The following is a 19,720-nucleotide window of genomic DNA, read 5'->3' as shown; positions in this document are numbered from 1 at the left end:
ATGGAGACTTAAACACAGCAGCCATATTTTCACGGGTCATTCCATAAAACAATCAAGATAACCATAACCTAATTTCTGATCATGGTGTTGTGGAGGGGATTGCTTGTTCCAAGAGTGGGCTGATGAGTTCCCAAATGTTTGCAAAAAAGCTACTCTTATCATATTGGCTAAATATGAGACAGACTGTGGAGGGTGTCCTGATTTTGTATTACAAATGTATCCTGGTCCACTGCTATATGTCAGTTTTTGTTTGGATTTTCACCAAATGAGTTGTGTCAACAGTGTTGGTGTTAAAATATCTTGTTGCTTTTAGGACTTTGTCAACAATGTGTATTCTTTCATCCTATTCATCATTCTTGTGAACAATACATCTAGGTACAGCTGAGGCTTGAAGAGTATCCAGTTTGGAAACCTGAGGCATTACTTTTTTCCCCTTGGCCTTACCCAACTAAGATCCTCAGTACACAATTAAGTGTCTCACAGTTTAGTGTATTGTGGACAGGAGAGGGATCTGTTTCTAAATATGGTCATGCTTCAGTCTCAGGAAAGAATGCCTTTTTCTGTACAGGTGAGGGGGAGAGCAGCTGCCAAAAAACAGCAGGATATGCTGTATTTCTTCTTAATAAAATATTAATACTACAGAGTATTTCAAAACTTGATTTATAAGACTTCTTATTCTACAGTCCAAGTAAACTGAATTCTTAAATGAAGCAAGGAAGGTTTTCCTGCATATAACAAACATAGGATATTTATTCCATGGAATCTTTTGACACTTATTGTCAGGCAGTCAACTTCATTTTTTGAGTGTGCAAGCCCTGAACAGCAGACTAACCATCAGAAGTCTTTTATCAAACCAGATCAAATGCCTCTCAGATTGCAACAAAAAAAGAACTCTAATGTGCCTTCGTTTTTTCCAAAACAGGAAACAGAGGAATTTTGTTGATAATGAGGAAGTATGAGACTCAAGCGTTCTTTGGCTCCTTTTATAGGAAAATAAAAAGTGCACTTCTGTACTCAAAGATGTTTTTAACCAAGCTTAGGTATTAACACACACTGATAATGATAATTCATACTTGTTTACAGGCAAAACACAATTATGCAATTACGTTAAAATAGAATGTAATGTAAAATCTGCTTATACAGATCATGCCTGATGTAAATTTAAGATTACATGAAGCACCTAAAACACTTGCATTTGTTAAGACTTTGCAGAAAATGGTAATAGTAGTACACAACCTATGAAAATGTAACTAAATAAAAAAAACAAACAAACAAAAAAAAAAAAAACACAGGTAAAAACAGAAGTTTCATTTTGTTTTAAAATATCTAATTGAAGAGAGAATTTTGATAGATATCAGTACAGCTGAAGTCTACAAAGGGGACTGTAGACATATTAAGATTTATTACAATAAGACGACTAGAACAGCTATGCGAGCACTACTGCATTCTTGCATAATACAGACCACTATAATATAAGTTACGTTTCCAAAACGTTTTTGTCTGCTATACAGACATTCATATTTAACACACCTCAAAAATGATTGCATAAAAAAATAAAATAACTGCTTACAAGACATTTTATTCTGGAAAGTTAGTGACAGACAAGAAAATGGGATAACATTTTGATAGCCACTAGAGGAGACTTTACTTTTATAATGGATTGATGTGCACAAGAATTTCAGATGCTTCATTTCACACATACATGACATGTAGCATTAGGCTTTTAAGCATGTGTTAATCTGATCTGGAATGGCATGTTGGCAAAGTAGTTATCACTGCTGCATCATTAGTCCATGGTTCCAGGGAGCCATTCTGGTTACTGCTTTTGAGATGATTTTGGTTCCCTCTCTTTGTGAGGTTTTCCTCCAGGTGCTATAATCTCCTCTCACATTTCAAAGGCATGTGTGCTATCTTGATTTACATCTCTAAGTTGGTCTAATTGAAAGGGAACATGGGTGTGTCCTGTGAGGACTTGGGCATTAAATTTATGTGCTTCACGACCAATATATGACAGTAAAAGATAAAAACCACGCATAAAACCGTGCTTTAAAACATGTGACCTACTTTTCCAGGAAGAACACGTTATGAACAACTAGTAATTTCATTATCATTGGCTACATGAGGTTAGGAGCATGTGCTGATACAGTGCATTGCCGTACCCACCACAAGACAAATCAGCTCAGGATCCCAGATTAGGACCCGAGTGCAGCCATGCGACAGGTAACACCTCAGCACCACACTAGTTCAGATGGAATAGAACCAGTGTGAGGTTTTTTTTTTTATGGTGGTTGGAGTGCCAATTCTGCCACCAACCCCCAGGTTTTTCCCTAATGGGAGGTCCTAATGGATGCAGATTAACGTCATACCAAGGAGGAGCAATTGCAGGTTAAGGGCCTTGCTCAAGGGCCCAACAAAGTAGAGTCACTTTTGGCATTTATGGCATTCGAACTGGCAACCTGCCAGTGTAAATCCCTAGCCTTCTGAGCCACCACTCCACCCATTGGCTACATGGACATAACAAAAAGAATGGAAAGGAAAAAGAGAGGAGATCTATTCACAGAAATTAAAGATACTCAGCACCCTTCCAGTGGGGCCATTCAGAGACTGCCATGATTTGATTTAATTTTTTTTAATCTTTGCTTGTCACTTCCTTTGTATCTCACTCTTTTTTGTGGTTATAATTCATATGCAAAATGAGAATAAATGGCATATAAGCAAAAACAGTAGAATGAGGTGAATGAGAACATACTTATTTGAAGATCAAGTTGACACTTGGTGGACACATGAATACACTTCTGATGAATAAAAAGCATCAGGAATGATAGTTATGAAAAATACACAAATAAAATTAGTGACAATAATAGTGATGTTACCTGTCAATTGTAAGCACCATCTCATCAATGCAGTTTTTGATCTTATTTTGAGCTTCCAAGTGAGTCATGCTCTCAGTTTGTTCTCCATTAATAGACAGAATCATGTCTCCTATGCACAGGTTAGCTTCTGCAGCTTTGCTTCCAGGGGATACCTAAAGCAAGAAGATATTCACTCAGTTTGGCATTTTTATTGGTTACCTACAAAAGAAACTCACCCTAATGTGCAACAGTTTTCTAAGCATGACTGCACTCCACATTTTTACATAGAAAGACTTTTTAATGGTGATCTTTTAAAGTGGATCCACTCTTTGAATATGCCTGTCCCAGTAAACTGGCCTAGGCAATCTAGTGCAAAGTATGCTCAAAAGCATTCACTCATTGATGCTAACTTATAGAGTAATCAACCAACCTACCAGCATGTCCTTAATAATTTGTATTGATTTAATAAATTGTATTTTGATTTATGCATTACTAAAAAGCAATCTGGCATGCAATTATACATCTTATTTGAATCAGATGCAATATCCACTCTGCTACCAATCTTAACAGCAAGAAAGAAAACTCAATGTGTGTAACTCCAAAAAATACACTATAGAAGTTGAGCAGAGGTTCGGCATGGTCAGTTATATAAAGCTAATAATAAATGTCTGCTAGATTCTAAAGAAGCTTTGAACAGTTCCGTGTAATATGAACTTGCTTTTTTCTAATTTTAACTAGAATAGCACATTCTTTTCCTACCCTGTTATGATAGGTTGGTTAGAAATCTTCTAATTGAGAAAGATGATAGAAGGTGCTAATATATGTACAAGTTAAATTATAAGTTGTTAATTAAGCCATGAAAACAAACTGGGTATTACTCTAAACAAAGGATCGTTAAACACGATCGTGAAGGGCTGCAGTGTCTGTGGGTTTTCGTATCAATCAGTTTCCTAATTAGAAGCCAGTCTTTACCGATAGTGAATTGTGGTATTTAAATTGCATGGTTCATTGGCGCTTTCATTCTGCCAAGACATTCTGAGAACATTATCCATGTGTTTTCTTGACCGGAACAGAATCACACTTCTTAGTCTTTTCCTTTTCTCTCGCTCTCTCTCTCTCGTGTATTTATTTCCAAGCATTTTATTAACACTTTTTAATGCTTAGACCTAAATGCATCAGTCTAATGCTGAAGTAAGCAATGAAGTGGTCCAAATAATAATTTTAGTCAATGCTCTTGTTAAGTCCAAAAGATATACTGCATTAGAAGCAAAGAGATTAATTCTAAATAAGAAACTGGTTACAGTGACAATGTGCAATCACTGCAGCCCTCCAGGATTTTAATTTTAAGGACTCCCACTCTAAATAGTGTTTTACACCATTAAGAATTATTGTGAATCCAAAACTACCAGAAAGATAATTGAAAATTTAATTTAACTAAGGTCTTGGCATGAGACGTTCAAATGCCAGATAACACTGCTTATATAGTAATTAGTCTCGATAGCTTTGAACACTGCTGCCTCAAATTATATAGGGGTGCACCCTTTTGAAAAAGGTGGCATAATTTGGAGTTGCTGTCTACTTCTTTGCAAAATACCACAGTCTTCACAACACATAGTGAAGAATATTAGGAAAGATCTCCAGGCTTCTTATAGTAAAGTCTATAACTGTAGTAAAAGGCTGAAAATTTATATTTGAATTAGGGATGTCACAAGAACCAATACTTTGGTACCAAATTGATACCAACGTTTCTAAAATGTAACAGCAGCTTTTTTTACAGTGTTAGTAGTAAAGATTGAAAGTAGGAACCATACTCATGGAAGACTGCAAGTAGACTAATTGATTTGGAAGGCACAATAATATCAGAAAATCATGAGTAAAACTTCATATGAAAATCATTCATAGTGGCAATGATATAGCACTACATTAACACATGTTAAAAAGAAAATTGCTTTGAGTCTGAGGCAGTAGAATTTCAGCATGCGATTGCAGGAATCGTATGTGTTACTCATTTGAAAAAAAGGCAAGACATGCATAAGCTCTCATTATTGCTTGTTTAAGCCCATTATGAAATTAGGTCAGAAACAGATTTGTGTGTGCTTTGACAGCAAATAACGTTATCGATCAGATAAGGTGTAATAGTTGAACTTGTATTGCCATACATTTATAAAAGGAGATGAAAAGATGGGGAGATTAATCACTTTTCAACACTGTTCACAGTCACAATGAATTAACAGAGGCTTTGCATTCATTCTCGGATTGTAAAGAGTACTTCTACAGATGTCCATCAGTCTAAGCATCTGCCCATTTTCCAACTAAGTATGTATAGGTTAGAGTCATTGGGTTGAGGAGAAAGTCACACTACTCCACATTTACGCATATAAGAGTGAGGAGTGTAAAAGGACTAGAAGTGCGAACAACAGCTACAGCAAGTAAACACTGAGGTAAGATTCAAACAAAAAGGCTACTTGGCTTTTCTATACTGGCGATGACACGAGATGCTCCATTCGTTAATACCATGATAAAATGTATTTAGTGTTCCAATGCTCCAAAGGACAAGGTGGATTTCCCTGTTAATGTGACTATACTGTGTTAACAGAAATGAATTATAGTCAAATTATAGTCAAAACTTGCAGTTAGCAGGACAAGCTAAACGGCATACTTCACTGCTAAATATGAATATACTGAATTTGTGTCATTCATTTGATTTTTAAGGCAAACGAATGATCATTATTACAACCCATAAGTAAAAACATACATATATTTGCATGGTATGTCAAAGAATGTAATGCTGTCACAAAGTTATAAATTTATTGAGTTCAGGTAACGACAGTCCGGGTAATTTTCTAAGTCTGGATTTGCACACAGGCATAAGCAATAACACAATCTGATCACTCATGTCAGAAACCTTGAAAATAGCTCAACGAAGCAAAACTAAAAAAAATGATAAAAATGATATACTGGATTAATGTAAAACGGACAAGTTTGATTTCACACAGGAAGCTTTAAAGTTGGGGAAAATCGTAAAGTAGAAGAGATAGACTTGGAGATTACAGCACAAGGAGTTTGTGATATTTGAAATTTGAATTAATTTGACTCATCTGTTAAATATTACTCTTTAGTAATATTTTTGTAACCAGCTAACAAGCAAATATAAATCTTACAACAGAGTGCATTTCTGACAAAGCAGACATTAAAAGCATGTTCTTAGAAAAAACGCTTTAAAAAGCTTGTTTAAATGGAAATATCTGGGATCATCTTGGAATTTACCAATTCAACAGTATAGATAAAATAACTAAGCATTTTAACATTAATATTAAGCATTATTTTTCAGTTGCTATAGAGAAAACGTCAGAGAATACATTTAAAATGTGCACACAATAAGATAAATCAGGCAGTCCATGATTATATCACCCCTCAAGATTATAAACCCTCTATTTATTGTTATACTGGGGTGATCCCCATCTCTGCCACACATTAAAGTTCAAACTCTATGTTGTATTTTGAAAGCTATGAATACCAATACTACTACTGGTATGGAAATGATAGTTGGGTAACTACTTGATGGATATACCAGCTGTTGTTACTGTTAATATTTATATATTTTATAATATATTACAGAAGATGGCCCAATACTGTTCACTTGAATAATGAAGAAGCCACCGAGTGTGATTTCTGATTTTACTGTGGTATCTGAAGATATTGAGTATCGTAAAACTGTTATTGGTATTAGTATAGAATATAAAAATGATGGTTTAGTGACAAGCCTAATTTAAAGCACAGGCTTTTTTTTCCCTACAAAAGATTGCAACACATTGTCAAAATTAACTAAATAAATGCATATCTTTAAACTGTAAGTGAACACTTGCACAAAACAAGGGAAACCTTCACTCCAAACCAAATGCACAGTAGAATTCAAAGTAAGCCCAAAGTACTGGAGAGCTGCAACTGCTGAACCAACGTGGAGGCATTCAAATGGAAACATCTGTTTAGGAAAAATGTCACTAAGGTTTTATCAGGATCACATTTTTAAACCTACTACGTATCATTTGCCGATTGAATCCAAGTATATAAAAAGTACATACAATTTTTAAGCAGTATTTCACTCATGAGAAAAATGTACATAAATGTAGATAAATCATTATTTCTTAGTTGGAGTCCTCACAAAAATAGGCAGCAGACACTGCAGCCAAGTGACAGTCCAGCAAAGCAGATTCATTAAACCTAATTTAGAGGATCTTGCCAAAAACAGTCCAACACTCACAAGAAAAAGTGTTTCAATGTGTTTGAATTAGTATTGTTTTTCAGCTACTTGAAAACATTTTTACAGTTTGATGTTATCTATTAGATATTAGACAGAAATGCAAAGAAAATCTAAATAATTGTGGAAGTAAACTTGAAAAGGTTAGCAGTTTTGTGTCACTTAACCTTATGTATGGATAATCCATTGTTGCAAGGCATTATATTAACAAAGTTAAATTTACAAGTATGCCATTCAAAAATCAATAATACTATACACTCTGACGATGTTAAGTGGTGCATTTTCGAGAATGCCAGGTTCAGCAAAACCTGCAGACTAATGGAAGATTAAGCAATACAAAGAAAATGAAGGTGCAATGTACGAAGTGTAACGTTTAACTCTTATAACTTACTATAATTCAGGAGCTGTAGAAAAAAGGTACAAAACAAGCACTTGCCTACAAAAATCCCAGTCACTGATACTATAAGAAACATGTCTCTACCAGTGCAGAGAGTTTTCCATTTTTGAGAGAAATTACATCATAGTACTGAACAAATTAAAACAAATATTATGCTTTCTGTAGCATTTGTTACAACATCAGGTCAATGTCCACTTTTCTGTAAATTGACTTCCAGATGAAGAAAAGTGCTTTGTTGTTGCAGACATAACTTTACTCCTTATGTGGAAAAGAAAACACATTCTCAAGCTAAGTCTGGAATGCCTCCGTCTGCCGAATCTTAAAATCATACAGTCAGGAAAGTTCTTTACATCAACCACAAGAAAGAGAAGCAGGAAATCTGTATTGATAACCAAAGAGCAGATTAACTAATTGAGAGTCTATGTTTGTAGTTCTCAAAAGTAAGTTCTGTGCTATAGGAGAGTTCCATAAATTAGTCTTCATTATGTTGGCGCACTATTATTTGCAATAACACTACCTGACTACACTTACAACAAGAGGTTCATTACATTCTTGTGTAAACAGCTTTCACTCTGTCTATAGCAGTGCAACAAAACAGGCTGGTAAAAGGACATTACAAAGGAAACACTTAAGGACACAAGTAGGTACTTTCCCCACTTAAACATGTTACTTATTGTAAAGGATTAGAAGTATTTACAAAAAGTACAGGTGTGGAAAAAAAACATCTACCACCATCAACTGAAAAGGGTAAATTTTTAAAGAAGTGCCTCTGGACCCATAATGGAACATATGGTTAATATATACTGTATATACTCTAAGAAATGGCTTCTAGATACACAAGGAGACCAAGCATGGTTTGATAGGTATACATTACATTTCTAACAACAACAGATATTCTGTTTCTAACATGAGTAGAAAATATTGTCAAGTCAGTGGTCTTTAAAATTACAATATAGAGTGATAACAATATGAAATATTATTTAATAAAGTTTTTCATAAGCATAGTATTTAACAGGCCTGCCTGATAAATTGCAGAGAAAACCTGCCCCAAATGCCAGTTCATAAGGTGCCCGGAGTTCTTCCATCCATTTTATGAACTACATCAAACATTAGAACTTTGCACTTAGTCAAACTATATACTACCAACAAACAGAGCAGGGCAGAAACAACAACTTTGGAGCAGACAGACATCAGCCCACCACAGGGCACACATTGACAACATGCAAATTGCACACATAAAACCTGAGCTGCCCTGAATTCTAATCACTGTAATAGTACCAAATTCCATACTTAAAAGCAGAATCCATTTCATGATAGACTGTAAAGAATTTATATGATAACCATGTATGATATCATTATGTATTTAAGTAAAATAAAATCCAAAAGGAATATGTGCAAATTTTGCACACAACAAATTCACAGGAATCATGGCTGCTATACTTTTGGAGAACATTCGACACCAATAACCTGTGCTTATTTAATAAAATAAATAAATAAATAAATCTTTGTAGATATGTATTCACATATTATTATAATAATAATAATAATAATAATAATAATAATAATAATAATAATAAATAAAACAAACCTTTCCTTATATAAAGTATCCTTTCAATAACAATTTTTGTTATTAATAGTGCAATTCTCTAAGTGAGACTTTGTGAATTTTCTGAGTGTACTCTTAACTCCTCCCAAATCCCAAAAGTTAAATGGCAATTCTAAACAACTGGTTCAGTGTGCACCTTGCCCAAATGTTGCTAGGATAGGCTTCAATCCCCCATGACTCTGTGCTGGAATATGCAAGTCTTAAATAAACTAAACTAATTGGACTGGCACATTGGAGCTGGCCAGAATTCAGACTTGGGCTTCTGTTCAGGAGGTAAAGTAGTTGCATCAAAAGTAGATAACATCAGGTATAAGAGAGGACTAGCCATGGGCAGGCTGCAAATCTATTACAGGAATCACTAATGCCAAACACTCTAGAGTGACCTATTAGAAGACATTTTCACATTCTGCTTGCATCCTGGCCCAGAACGTTTTTATTGCAATAATGTGTTGTGCATTCTGAATAACTATTTGAACTTTCATTAACTGACTGGCTTTTGCAAAAATAAAAAAATAAATAAATAATAAAAAAATCAAAAGATTATCCTATCAGTATACTGTTGCAAGGTATGTACATCCCAAATATTACATTTTGAAAACATAATTAGAAATCATCTTGTGCAATTTTTGTGCATTTGTAGTGAGATGTATAAAACTTTGAGATAGTCAAGGAATTACACATTTAAACTTTAAAGAATTGGAACAGAAAAAATGCAGTTCTAAGAATTATTTACTTTATTTTAAGTAAATAACTTTCATCCTTTGCTTTTTCTCCTCTAAGGATGCTTCATATTTTCTAAATCGCATCCTAGGGGATAGTTTGGTTTATGCAGTTAATTCAAACCTCATATTTCTATGAACTTGACAGGCAAGATGAAAACACCAAAAGATGTGTGTAGGTTTGCTTATGACTGGCAAACTACTACCTACAAGGTATATAGGGAGGTTTTGCTGTTCACTTTAATCTAAATTTCTATTTCTACTTTTGCATTTAGTAGTAGAGGAGCACCCTGAGTGACACCAAGAAAAGATGTCATAGACAGTGGTCCAAAACTCCAAAAGTTAATTCATTTTTAATATATAAGATAATATGCAAATGTGAATATCAAGGACAACATAACACATGTGAAAGTAGATTGGGTACACTGCTGATTTCACATACGAGTGTTAAATTTGCTTCTAATACGAAAGTGGATTTTGAAGAAAGCAAATGCCACAGTTACATACATCTTAAGTCATATTCAAAGAAGAATGATACATTCTTCTTTTTTTGCACAGTCAGGGTACAAGCCAACAAGTCTAGAATGGTTTCATGGCTCACAATGAGCTTCCAGGGGTGGTGCCTAAAGATTCCTGTTTGGACCTTAAGTAACATTCTTCTGGAAACTGTGGAAAATGCACCTTCTTGATGTGTGCCATAGTGAGAGATAAGAGGGACTTTCTAGAATTACTCAGCAAGCACTAAATAGTTTTCCTGTAATGGGCTATGACTGTAAGAACAGTGGGAAGGACAAAAAAGAGGCACACCTTACAAATTACTTAGGAGAGCAGTCAGAATTCCTTTGCAACGAAGCCAAGCTGAACCCACCAGCATGTCATATTGGATCCTAACCTTGACAGAGATGGTGCCCTAACTGCTTTTGTAAACAAATGTTATTAATATTAAAGAAAAAAAAGAAACAAGCAAATCAAAAAATTCATAAGGGAAAAAAGGAAAATCCCCAACCTGCAAGCACACCCATTCAGAGACGGTTACAAGAAGAAACAGAGAAAACAAAATGACGCTGTCCTAACCATCCTAGTTACAGCAAAACAAGAAGTTCATAATGAGTGCAGCACCTTTTCAGCAGAAATTGTTGGAGAAATGAATCAAAATCAACTTCTTGTTTATAGATTAAAAAAAATGTACAGTACTAAAGTTTTGAGGTAGAAAAGGCTGAGGAAAATGTGGAACAGAAAGGTGGAAATGAATGACCATGAAGATGTGGCAGGAGGACAAGATCAGAATAAATAGTATGAAAAAAAGAACCTGACTTTAAAGGAAGATAAATTGTTTCATGGAGCCTGCAACAATTCTGTGAACAATTTTTTTTTATTGAGTACTTTGATGACTGACTTTTAGAAGAATTCTGATTGGATTTTAAAATTGAACCCCATATCAAAAAGGAAAAAGGTACTAAATCTCAGTACCACTTTCATAAGAGTGCCTAAATCACAAAAATGAGGATACAAACAAGAAACAGTTTTTACATAGACAGCTGATTAAAGAGACAAAATAAAATAAAAAGGGCTTGAGATGAAACACAGGAGGATAAAGAGATCCTGACTGTTCAGAGAAAAGGAGAAAGAAAATCAGGAGGCAGCACTAGGAATTTACATCAAAGATCACAAAGTGAAAGTCATGACTTCCCAAAGACACCACCAAGTGCACAGATACAAAGGGCAGATCAGCATGGAAAAGAACGGAGACACCCACTGATATTAAGGACATTGTTATAAAAAAAAAAAAAAAACAAAACAGGAACGGTGATAGACTGATCTTTTCGTCCACTGGGGGAAATGTGTTGTTTTTACAGAGGCTTTTTAAATATATAAATACATAAATAGGTAGACAACCAAGTAATTAATATATACATACAATTTAGTCTGAACAAAAACTGGAATGACTATAAAACAAGAACATTCAAAATAAAGTAAAGCACACTAGCCATCAGAGTTGTAGAATATATGAAGGATGTTACCTCCCACATTAAGCAAGTGTAGTCTCCTAAGGAAAAAAGGCTGCTCTGTCCTTTCTTATACAGTTCCTCTGTGTTACGAGACAGGCCCAACCTGTCATTAATGTGGACGGCCAAGTACATGTTCTGATGTTAAGATGAAGACAATTCTTTTTGCATTAAGAAACAAACTTCACCACCTGACTCCTATACTCTGTTTCATCCCCTTTATCAATACACCCCTCATAAGTGCAGAATCATCTGATATTTCAGAAAGTGACATGACCTGGTGTTATATTTATAGTCTGAAGTGTACAAAGTATATAGAAGAGGAGACAGGGCTGTTCCTTTTAGTGCTTCAGTGTTGCTTAGTTTCTTTAAAATAAAAACAAAATCTGTTAAGAAAAGCTAACAAGACTGTAAAGAATTATAGCCTTAAGTGTAATTTTAATACAAGATGTAGAGTATTGCATAAATTAGATATTGTACATGAGGTGTATGCCAATTATCAATCATCCTAATTACTGGTAGCAACTGACGACATGTTATAGTTAGGTATCATGATGTTTTAGGCAAGGCCTATAATTAACACTAGGCTGACCCGCCTTTTAAGGCGACCGACTTTTAAGTTGACCACTTCTTAAGGCAATTCAATATGTAGATCAATTTGATATTTTATACAAACTCATGAATTTGGTTATATTGCATTTGAGCGGTATTACTTTAATACTCGTGGTTTCTGTTATTTGTGATGAAATTGAAACTTTTTTTCTATATTGTGGTCGCCCTTTTGAACACCCCTGATATTTACTACGCGGTGAGGCATTTGTACTCCATCAACATTAATTATTTCAAGGGACATAATTTTGTCTATTTTTCCAGCGCATCGCGCACAAAAGCAAGGGAACGATGGGAGCACCAGAACTCTGCTCACATCATGTTGCTTCGTACCGCAATCTGCAAGTAGTAAGTCTGTGATAAGCGGAATACCGCTACGCTTTCCACTCACGGGACGGAAGGACAATCCCGACTGCTTTTATATAGTAAGAAAGAAAAAGAAGATATCGCACAGTCTGGAGTAGAAAATCATCTTTTACCTGGAAAAACAAAACTACAAATCCCATCGTGCATTGCAAAATGGACGGGGCGTGTGTGAAACTCCGCGCCTGCGTAGCACTCACGGGACGGAAGAACAATCTCAACCGCTTTTATATAGAAGGATGCTTTTCTGTCAACAGCATAAATTTACACAAATGACACTTGTGCATTCTCTGGCAAACAGAATTTTTCCACTTTATAATCTCTTTTAGCCTTTTGGGAAGCAAAATAGGTAGTTTTTCATTACGGTGACATCACTTGTACAGTATTACACTTCTTTACTTTAAGATAGTCCTACCCACTAATAATTTCCAAGATATGTATCCATACTTTGAAATAAAATGGAGTTGACTCCAATTAATTACTTTTTAATTTGTCAAATTTCACGGAATATATTATGTCATTCAGGAGAGCAAAATGTGGGTGAGAACTAGCATTGTGGAAAAATACTGATTAATGTAAGAAGTGTTTTTTAGGTTTTCAATTTACACCTCCAAGATCTATGTAGAGGTGTGTTCGAATCATGGTCTGTAAATTTTCCCTAAATCTGAACGGGTTAGCTTTTTTCCCCCCAAATACCAAGGATCTGCATATTATTTTAACTAGTGACTATGGACTATCCCTGTGTGCGTTTATAGAAGCCTCCTGATGTACTGTCTCTCTCCCCTCTGGGTTGGCTCCTGACATGTCCAAAGCTGCCATGATTGGCAACAGCTCCCCACTACGCTGCTCTGGATATCTGAGTTAGGAAATAAATAAATGCTTAAATGATGAAAGTACGCATTTTTTCTTACTAGAAACGAACAAGAATGAACATGTGTGCTGCATATTACAGCTGTAAAAACACACACACACACACACCCCTTAAAAAACAACAACCAACTCCCTGTTAAATCAGTGAGGGAATGGGGAGGCTTCTTCAAAAAGGTCAGTTAACTGAATTTCCATTGTTGGTATGACATCAGAAAACAGGTCATAGAGGCATAGCTGGGTGTGTTGCAGGAAACAGAAGCTTAGTCAAGCACATGTAAGAGAAAGAAAGGGAAAACAGTGTGGGCTAGAAATCAGAAAGAACCTGGAGATTAACATTTTAAACAAAACAGTCTGTTTAATGTGACATTTATTGCCACAAATGTTTTTTAATGCTGAAAATACTTCTTTTGCATTCCCCAAAACCCCATATTACATTATTTAATTTTTACTTGAATATGCACATTAGGAGAGTGAGTCAAGTACTCTATAATCATGTAGCATTACAGTAAAATTGAAAATATCAAAATTCATGAAACTGCAACAATACAAGCAATTTCAGATTACTGTGTTTTGGTGGCTTTAAGAATTCTTCAGTCTGCGCAGCAATCTATTCTCAAATGATATACTGTATATGTCAGGCCAGGCAGATACTATGATGATCAGATCACAAACAGCTAGACAGATGATGCAAGTGTATGATGCAGCTTGACCTCAGCTAACTTACTTACTTTTATTGGTTTATGCCATTGGTGACTGCCATAACACCTGGGAAACATACAATGTGTATGTGTAAAATATGTTGAACTTGTGTTTACTTGCCCTATTACAGAGCTTCCATAAAAAAACAAATTTCACCCATGGGACAAAAAAAAAAAAGTTCCACCTATATATCTATACATCTACAGTCTTGCATTTTTACACTGATGAGCAATTTTTATATTTTTAGACTGCAGCCTGATCTCTAATGTCTTACTACTTTATTTTTTGTAAATAAAATTATGTACACTAGCATTTGTGACCCATAAGTAAAAATATCGAAGATCACTGTATGAATAATGGTATTCAATAGCAAGCACTGAAATGCAGATAAACCAATTAAAGGCTGGACAAAACTCAGCCTTCCATCCATTTCTTTCATAAAGGTTTTAACATTATATTTGAATTACTGACACATCAAATTATGGTGTCTGATTAGAAATTTAACTATTTTTTAGTTGTATCCTCCATTCCCTTACCTTATCTCTAGTGCTTGCTGCAAAATGAATCCTGGTCTCATGCTGGTAAGAAACCCTTTAAAAGGAAACTACATTTTATAAATGTATTCTTCTTGAAAACTCAGCAATGAAATATAATAATAATAATACTATCTTCTTATAAAATACGCTACCATGGCTGTTCGTTTGTCTGTCCAGGATTTTAAATCACCTGCTCACAAACTGTTTCACCTATTGACTTGAAATTAGGTAAGCATATACTATGTGACGTCTAATATCTGCTTTCGGGATGATGGTTTTTATTACTCTTTTTATTTTTATTTTATTTTATTGTGGAATCAACTCTCGGCAGCACGCAGCAGGACGGCCATGTGGCGCATGCGTACGGACACTGTTCTCATTCCCTACCACCTTCGCTAATCATTCTTGCGGCAGATTGAGGACTTAAGTGACAAATTAAAGAAAACGTACTGAGTAATTGCAACACAAAAACTAACTTAATCAGTTTTAACGTGAAAAGATGCCGACGAAAGAATTGAAGAAGCAGGTCACTAGGGTGAAGAAAAGAGGAGCTGCTTAAGAAGCAGCAAACACGTCAACCTCTGAGCAAACGAATGCTAAACGTGCAGAGAAAGAGGAGGAAAACTAGGAATGCTTTTTAAGTCAAGTGTATTCACTGCACGCTATCGCACAGTACGCCATTACTGGTTATTAATAATATTCTAAACTGGAGTTTGCTCATGGAATAAGAATACTCTTAAAACAAACCTTTTCCCTAGATATAATATCCTTAGTTCTCATTTGTATCTCGGTTTCAACAGTTTAATTGGTCTGTTTTGTGTCTCTGACAGGGTGGGAGCTTGTTGGGATGTTTTTCCCCGTGTATAACAAAAATGTATCACTTTTTTAATACTGTTTTAAATGCTTTGTGTTTTTTTAATATACAGTATATGTTGATACTGAAAATTCCAATAATTAAAAAAAATGGCAGAGGCCTGTCATGTCAGCATCAAACACCCACACCCAGACAAGACTAATATTAATCTAACACAGGAAATATTAGTCAAACTGCTGTGCTGTAAACTGTGAGGCCACAATTCAGCTTATCACATTCAAATTATTTTTATTTATCTAACAGTTTCATCACCCAAAACATCACACACATAAAAGTTACACAAATACTTCCTTATTAGCAATATTGACAGAACCTATGCTTTAGGGGGGCAGGATTCAAATCCTGGGTACAGTCTCTGCCCATATGCGGTTTGCACTTTCTCTACGTAGTTCTTTTGTTTTCCCCCCCACAGATTTACTCCTCTATTCCAAAGACATTAAGTTAATGTGATTTTAAAACCGTCCTGGTTCGAATATGAATGTGTGCTCGATTATGAAATGTGATGGACTACCACTCTGTACAGTGCCATATTCTTAATGGTACCAAAGACACTGTATTGGGCAAAAAACAGACAGAGACAATGAATGAATGCATGTAAGCAGAATATGGTAGGTGAAGTGACTTGTTAATCCAATTCATGGTTTGATGCTGATCGTGTGCCTGTTCTAGCAGCAATGGGCACCAGCTGGTAACCAACAGTGGATAAGGAAGGCACTAGGACATTATAGATCACACTCCTGCACACACCCACAAGCTTCTAATAAATCTGAAGAAATAACACTTAAAAAAGAGTTATGTAGGGAAACAAACAATTAGCATAATTTACAAGGATTTTCTAAAAACAAATTCAAAGAACTTCCAATTCTTTTCTCAAAGGAATCCCCATTACATTTTAATAATGGGGATTCTTTTAGGCTCAATTCAGAAGAGAACTCTCTGATTAACTTCTCTCTGTTGCCAAAACACTAAAATACCATCAAAGCAACCACGTTACTTTTAAATACCAGCTTAAAAGCTTCAAATTAAAATGAGCAATGCCTTAGGCTCTCTCCCAGGTAAATGTTAGATACTGCAAAGTAAAAATTCTAGTAAACAACAGGAAATTCTTATGAAATGACAGTTTATGAGGTTAGAAAAAAAAACACAACCTTAACACATTGAACAAAGCAGAGTACATGATATCATCCATACATCAATTATCAGAAGACAGTTATAAGGGCACCTTAGTAAGAAAGGCTTTGCTTTCTTCTGCAGCAGATTTAAGCAGTTCCTGGGGGAATGCCAAAAAATTCTAATGCAGTTTTAAAACATTATCCCTGTGTATCAGGCATGCATGCAAGACAACTAACTTTTCTAGAAGGAGATGCACAATGGGCATCATCACCAGATATTTAATGTGCTTCAGTTTCCCACTCAAGAAATAGGAGGAGCAGCTGATGTTAACAAAAATCTGAACGTCTTGCCCTGTTCTCAGACAGTACTTTCAGCCATACAGAAACCTACTTGTAACTGCGAAATTGTCCTTCTAGTAGAATTTTATGACAAATGAGGAGAATGGGGACAAAGCTCAAAATGCAAACCCACTGTTTCCTTCCAGAATAATTTAGGCCAAGTGTAATGAAAAAAATATCATTACTTAATAAAGCCAACCATACAGAGCACACCATGGCAAATAGCTTTATAAAGAAAATAAAAATACAATTTAAAGTAGTAAAATGAGATTCTTGGGGAGGAATGGAGTTCCCCTTTAATATCTGAATGAATTACAAGTATATCAGAACTTTACTTGAGGTGATGTAGTTTACTTATGTAGTAGTATTAGCTTGGTTTGATCAGTAAACGACTATGGAACTCTGAAATCAACTGCAGTGGTTGCATATCTTTTCATTTGCAGGATGTTAAGTTATAGTGTAGTATTTTACTACAGGGGGCGGCACGGTGGCGCAGTGGTAGCTCTGCTGCCTCGCAGTTAGGAGACCTCGGTTCTCTTCCCAGGTCCTCCCTGTGTGGAGTTTGCATGTTCTCCCCATGTCTCTGTGGGTTTCCTCCGGGTGCTCCAGTTTCCTCCCACCGTCCAAAGACATGCAGATTAGGTGCATTGGCGATTCTAAATTGTCCCTAGTGTGTGCCTGGTGTCTGTGTGCGTGCCCTGTGGTGGGCTGGCACCCTGCCCAGGGTTTGTTTCCTGCTTTGTGCACTGTGTTGGCGGGGATTGGCTCCAGCAGACCCCCATGACCCTGTAATTAGAATATGGATGGATGGATGGATGGATGGATAGATGGATAGATGGATAGATGGATAGATGGATAGATAGCAGCACAGTGGTGCAGTGGGTAGCGCTGCTGCCTCGCAGTTAGGAGACCCAGGTTCGCCCTGCGTGGAGTTTGCATGTTCTCCCCGTGTCTGCGTGGGTTTCCTCCGGGTGCTCCGGTTTCCTCCCACAGTCCAAAGACATGCAGGTTAGGTGCATTGGTGATCCTAGTGTGTGCTTGGTGTGAGGGGGTGTGTGTGTGTGTGCCCTGTCCGGGGATTGTTTCCTGCCTTGTGTCCTGTGTTGGCTGGGATTGGCTCCAGCACACCCCCATGACCCTGCAGTTAGGATATAGTGGGTTGGATAATAGATGGATGGATTTTACTACAGGCTATTAAAAACAGGATGCATTATAAAATTTGAACCATATAAGAACATGAGAAATTCTGTGAAAAGAAGATACCATTTTTCTTAACATAGGCTTTACATGCAAGTAAGAGAATCTTATAAGTAAAATAATATTTAGGTGGTATTCAGTAAGGTAAGGTTTGGCGATATGTAAAATACTTTGGTCAATCAATTGCACCCTTAAACAAATCACCGATAGACAATACTTTTAGGAAGAAGGGGTAGAGGGATTTGTATAACCTTCTTAAACTGGAAAGACAAAACTGCTTTTCTGCAGTTCCTGTAAGTTTTTAATTTGGCCACAGGATGTCCTCAATCTCAATAGCCATGCACTATAATAAGGTACTAAAATACCTTGGTGCACCCTACCAAGGGACACCTCTAGATTTCAAAGTAATAAGTACATAAGTATTCACAGCCTTTGCCATGAAGCTCCAAATTGAGCTCAGGTGCGTCCTGTTTCCCCTGATCATCCTTGAGATGTTTCTGCAGTTTAATTGGAGCCCACCTGTGGTAAATTCAGTTGATTGGACATGATTTGGAAAGGCACACACCTGTCTATATAAGGTCCCACAGTTGACAGTTCATGTCAGAGCACAAACCAAGCATGAAGTCAAAAGAATTGTCTGTAGACCTCAGAGACAGGATTGTCTGGAGGCACAAATCTGGGGAAGGTTACAGAAAACTTTTTGCTGCTTTGAAGGTCCCAATGAGCACAGTGGCCTCCATCATCCAGAAGTGGAAGAAGTTTGAAACCACCAGGACTCTTCCTAGAGCTGGCCGGCCATCTAAACTGAGTGATCAGGGGAGAAGGGCCTTAGTCAGGGAGGTGACCAAGAACCCGATGGTCACTCTGTCAGAGCTCCGGAGGTCCTTTGTGGAGAGAGGAGAACCTTCCAAAAGGACAACCATCTCTGCAGCAATCCACCAATCAGGCCTGTATGGTAGAGTGGCCAGACAGAAGCCACTCCTTGGTAAAAGGCACATGGCAGCCCACCTGGAGTTTGCCAAAAGGCACCTGAAGGACTTTCAGACCATGAGAAACAAAATTCTCTGGTCTGATGAGACAAAGATTGAACTCTTTGGTGTGAATGCCAGGCATCACGTTTGGAGGAAACCAGGCACCGCTCATCACCAAGCCAATACCATCCCTACAGTGAAGCATAGTGGTGGCAGCATCATGCTGTGGGGATGTTTTTCAGCGGCAGGAACTGGGAGACTAGTCAGAATAAAGGGAAAGATGACTGCAGCAATGTACAGAGACATCCTGGA

At 36.5% G+C, this 19,720-nt stretch overlaps 1 protein-coding gene across 1 annotated transcript in view; it reads right to left on the bottom strand.

Annotated features, from left to right (window-relative positions):
* The window catches only part of pdlim1 (PDZ and LIM domain 1 (elfin)), a 73,379-nt gene that overhangs the window by 30,207 nt on the left and 23,452 nt on the right, over window positions 1-19,720 (bottom strand). Inside the window, exon 2 of the mRNA XM_039737512.1 lies at window positions 2,874-3,025. Within this exon, the coding sequence (XP_039593446.1) occupies window positions 2,874-3,025 (152 nt within the window). The remainder of the gene's footprint in view (window positions 1-2,873; window positions 3,026-19,720) is intronic.

The sequence above is a fragment of the Polypterus senegalus genome, chromosome 1 (genome assembly GCF_016835505.1).
Source record: "Polypterus senegalus isolate Bchr_013 chromosome 1, ASM1683550v1, whole genome shotgun sequence".
NCBI classification, from domain to species: Eukaryota; Metazoa; Chordata; class Cladistia; order Polypteriformes; family Polypteridae; genus Polypterus; species Polypterus senegalus.
The sequence above is the reverse complement of the archived record's forward strand: the minus strand, read 5'-3'. Positions and strand labels throughout refer to the sequence as shown.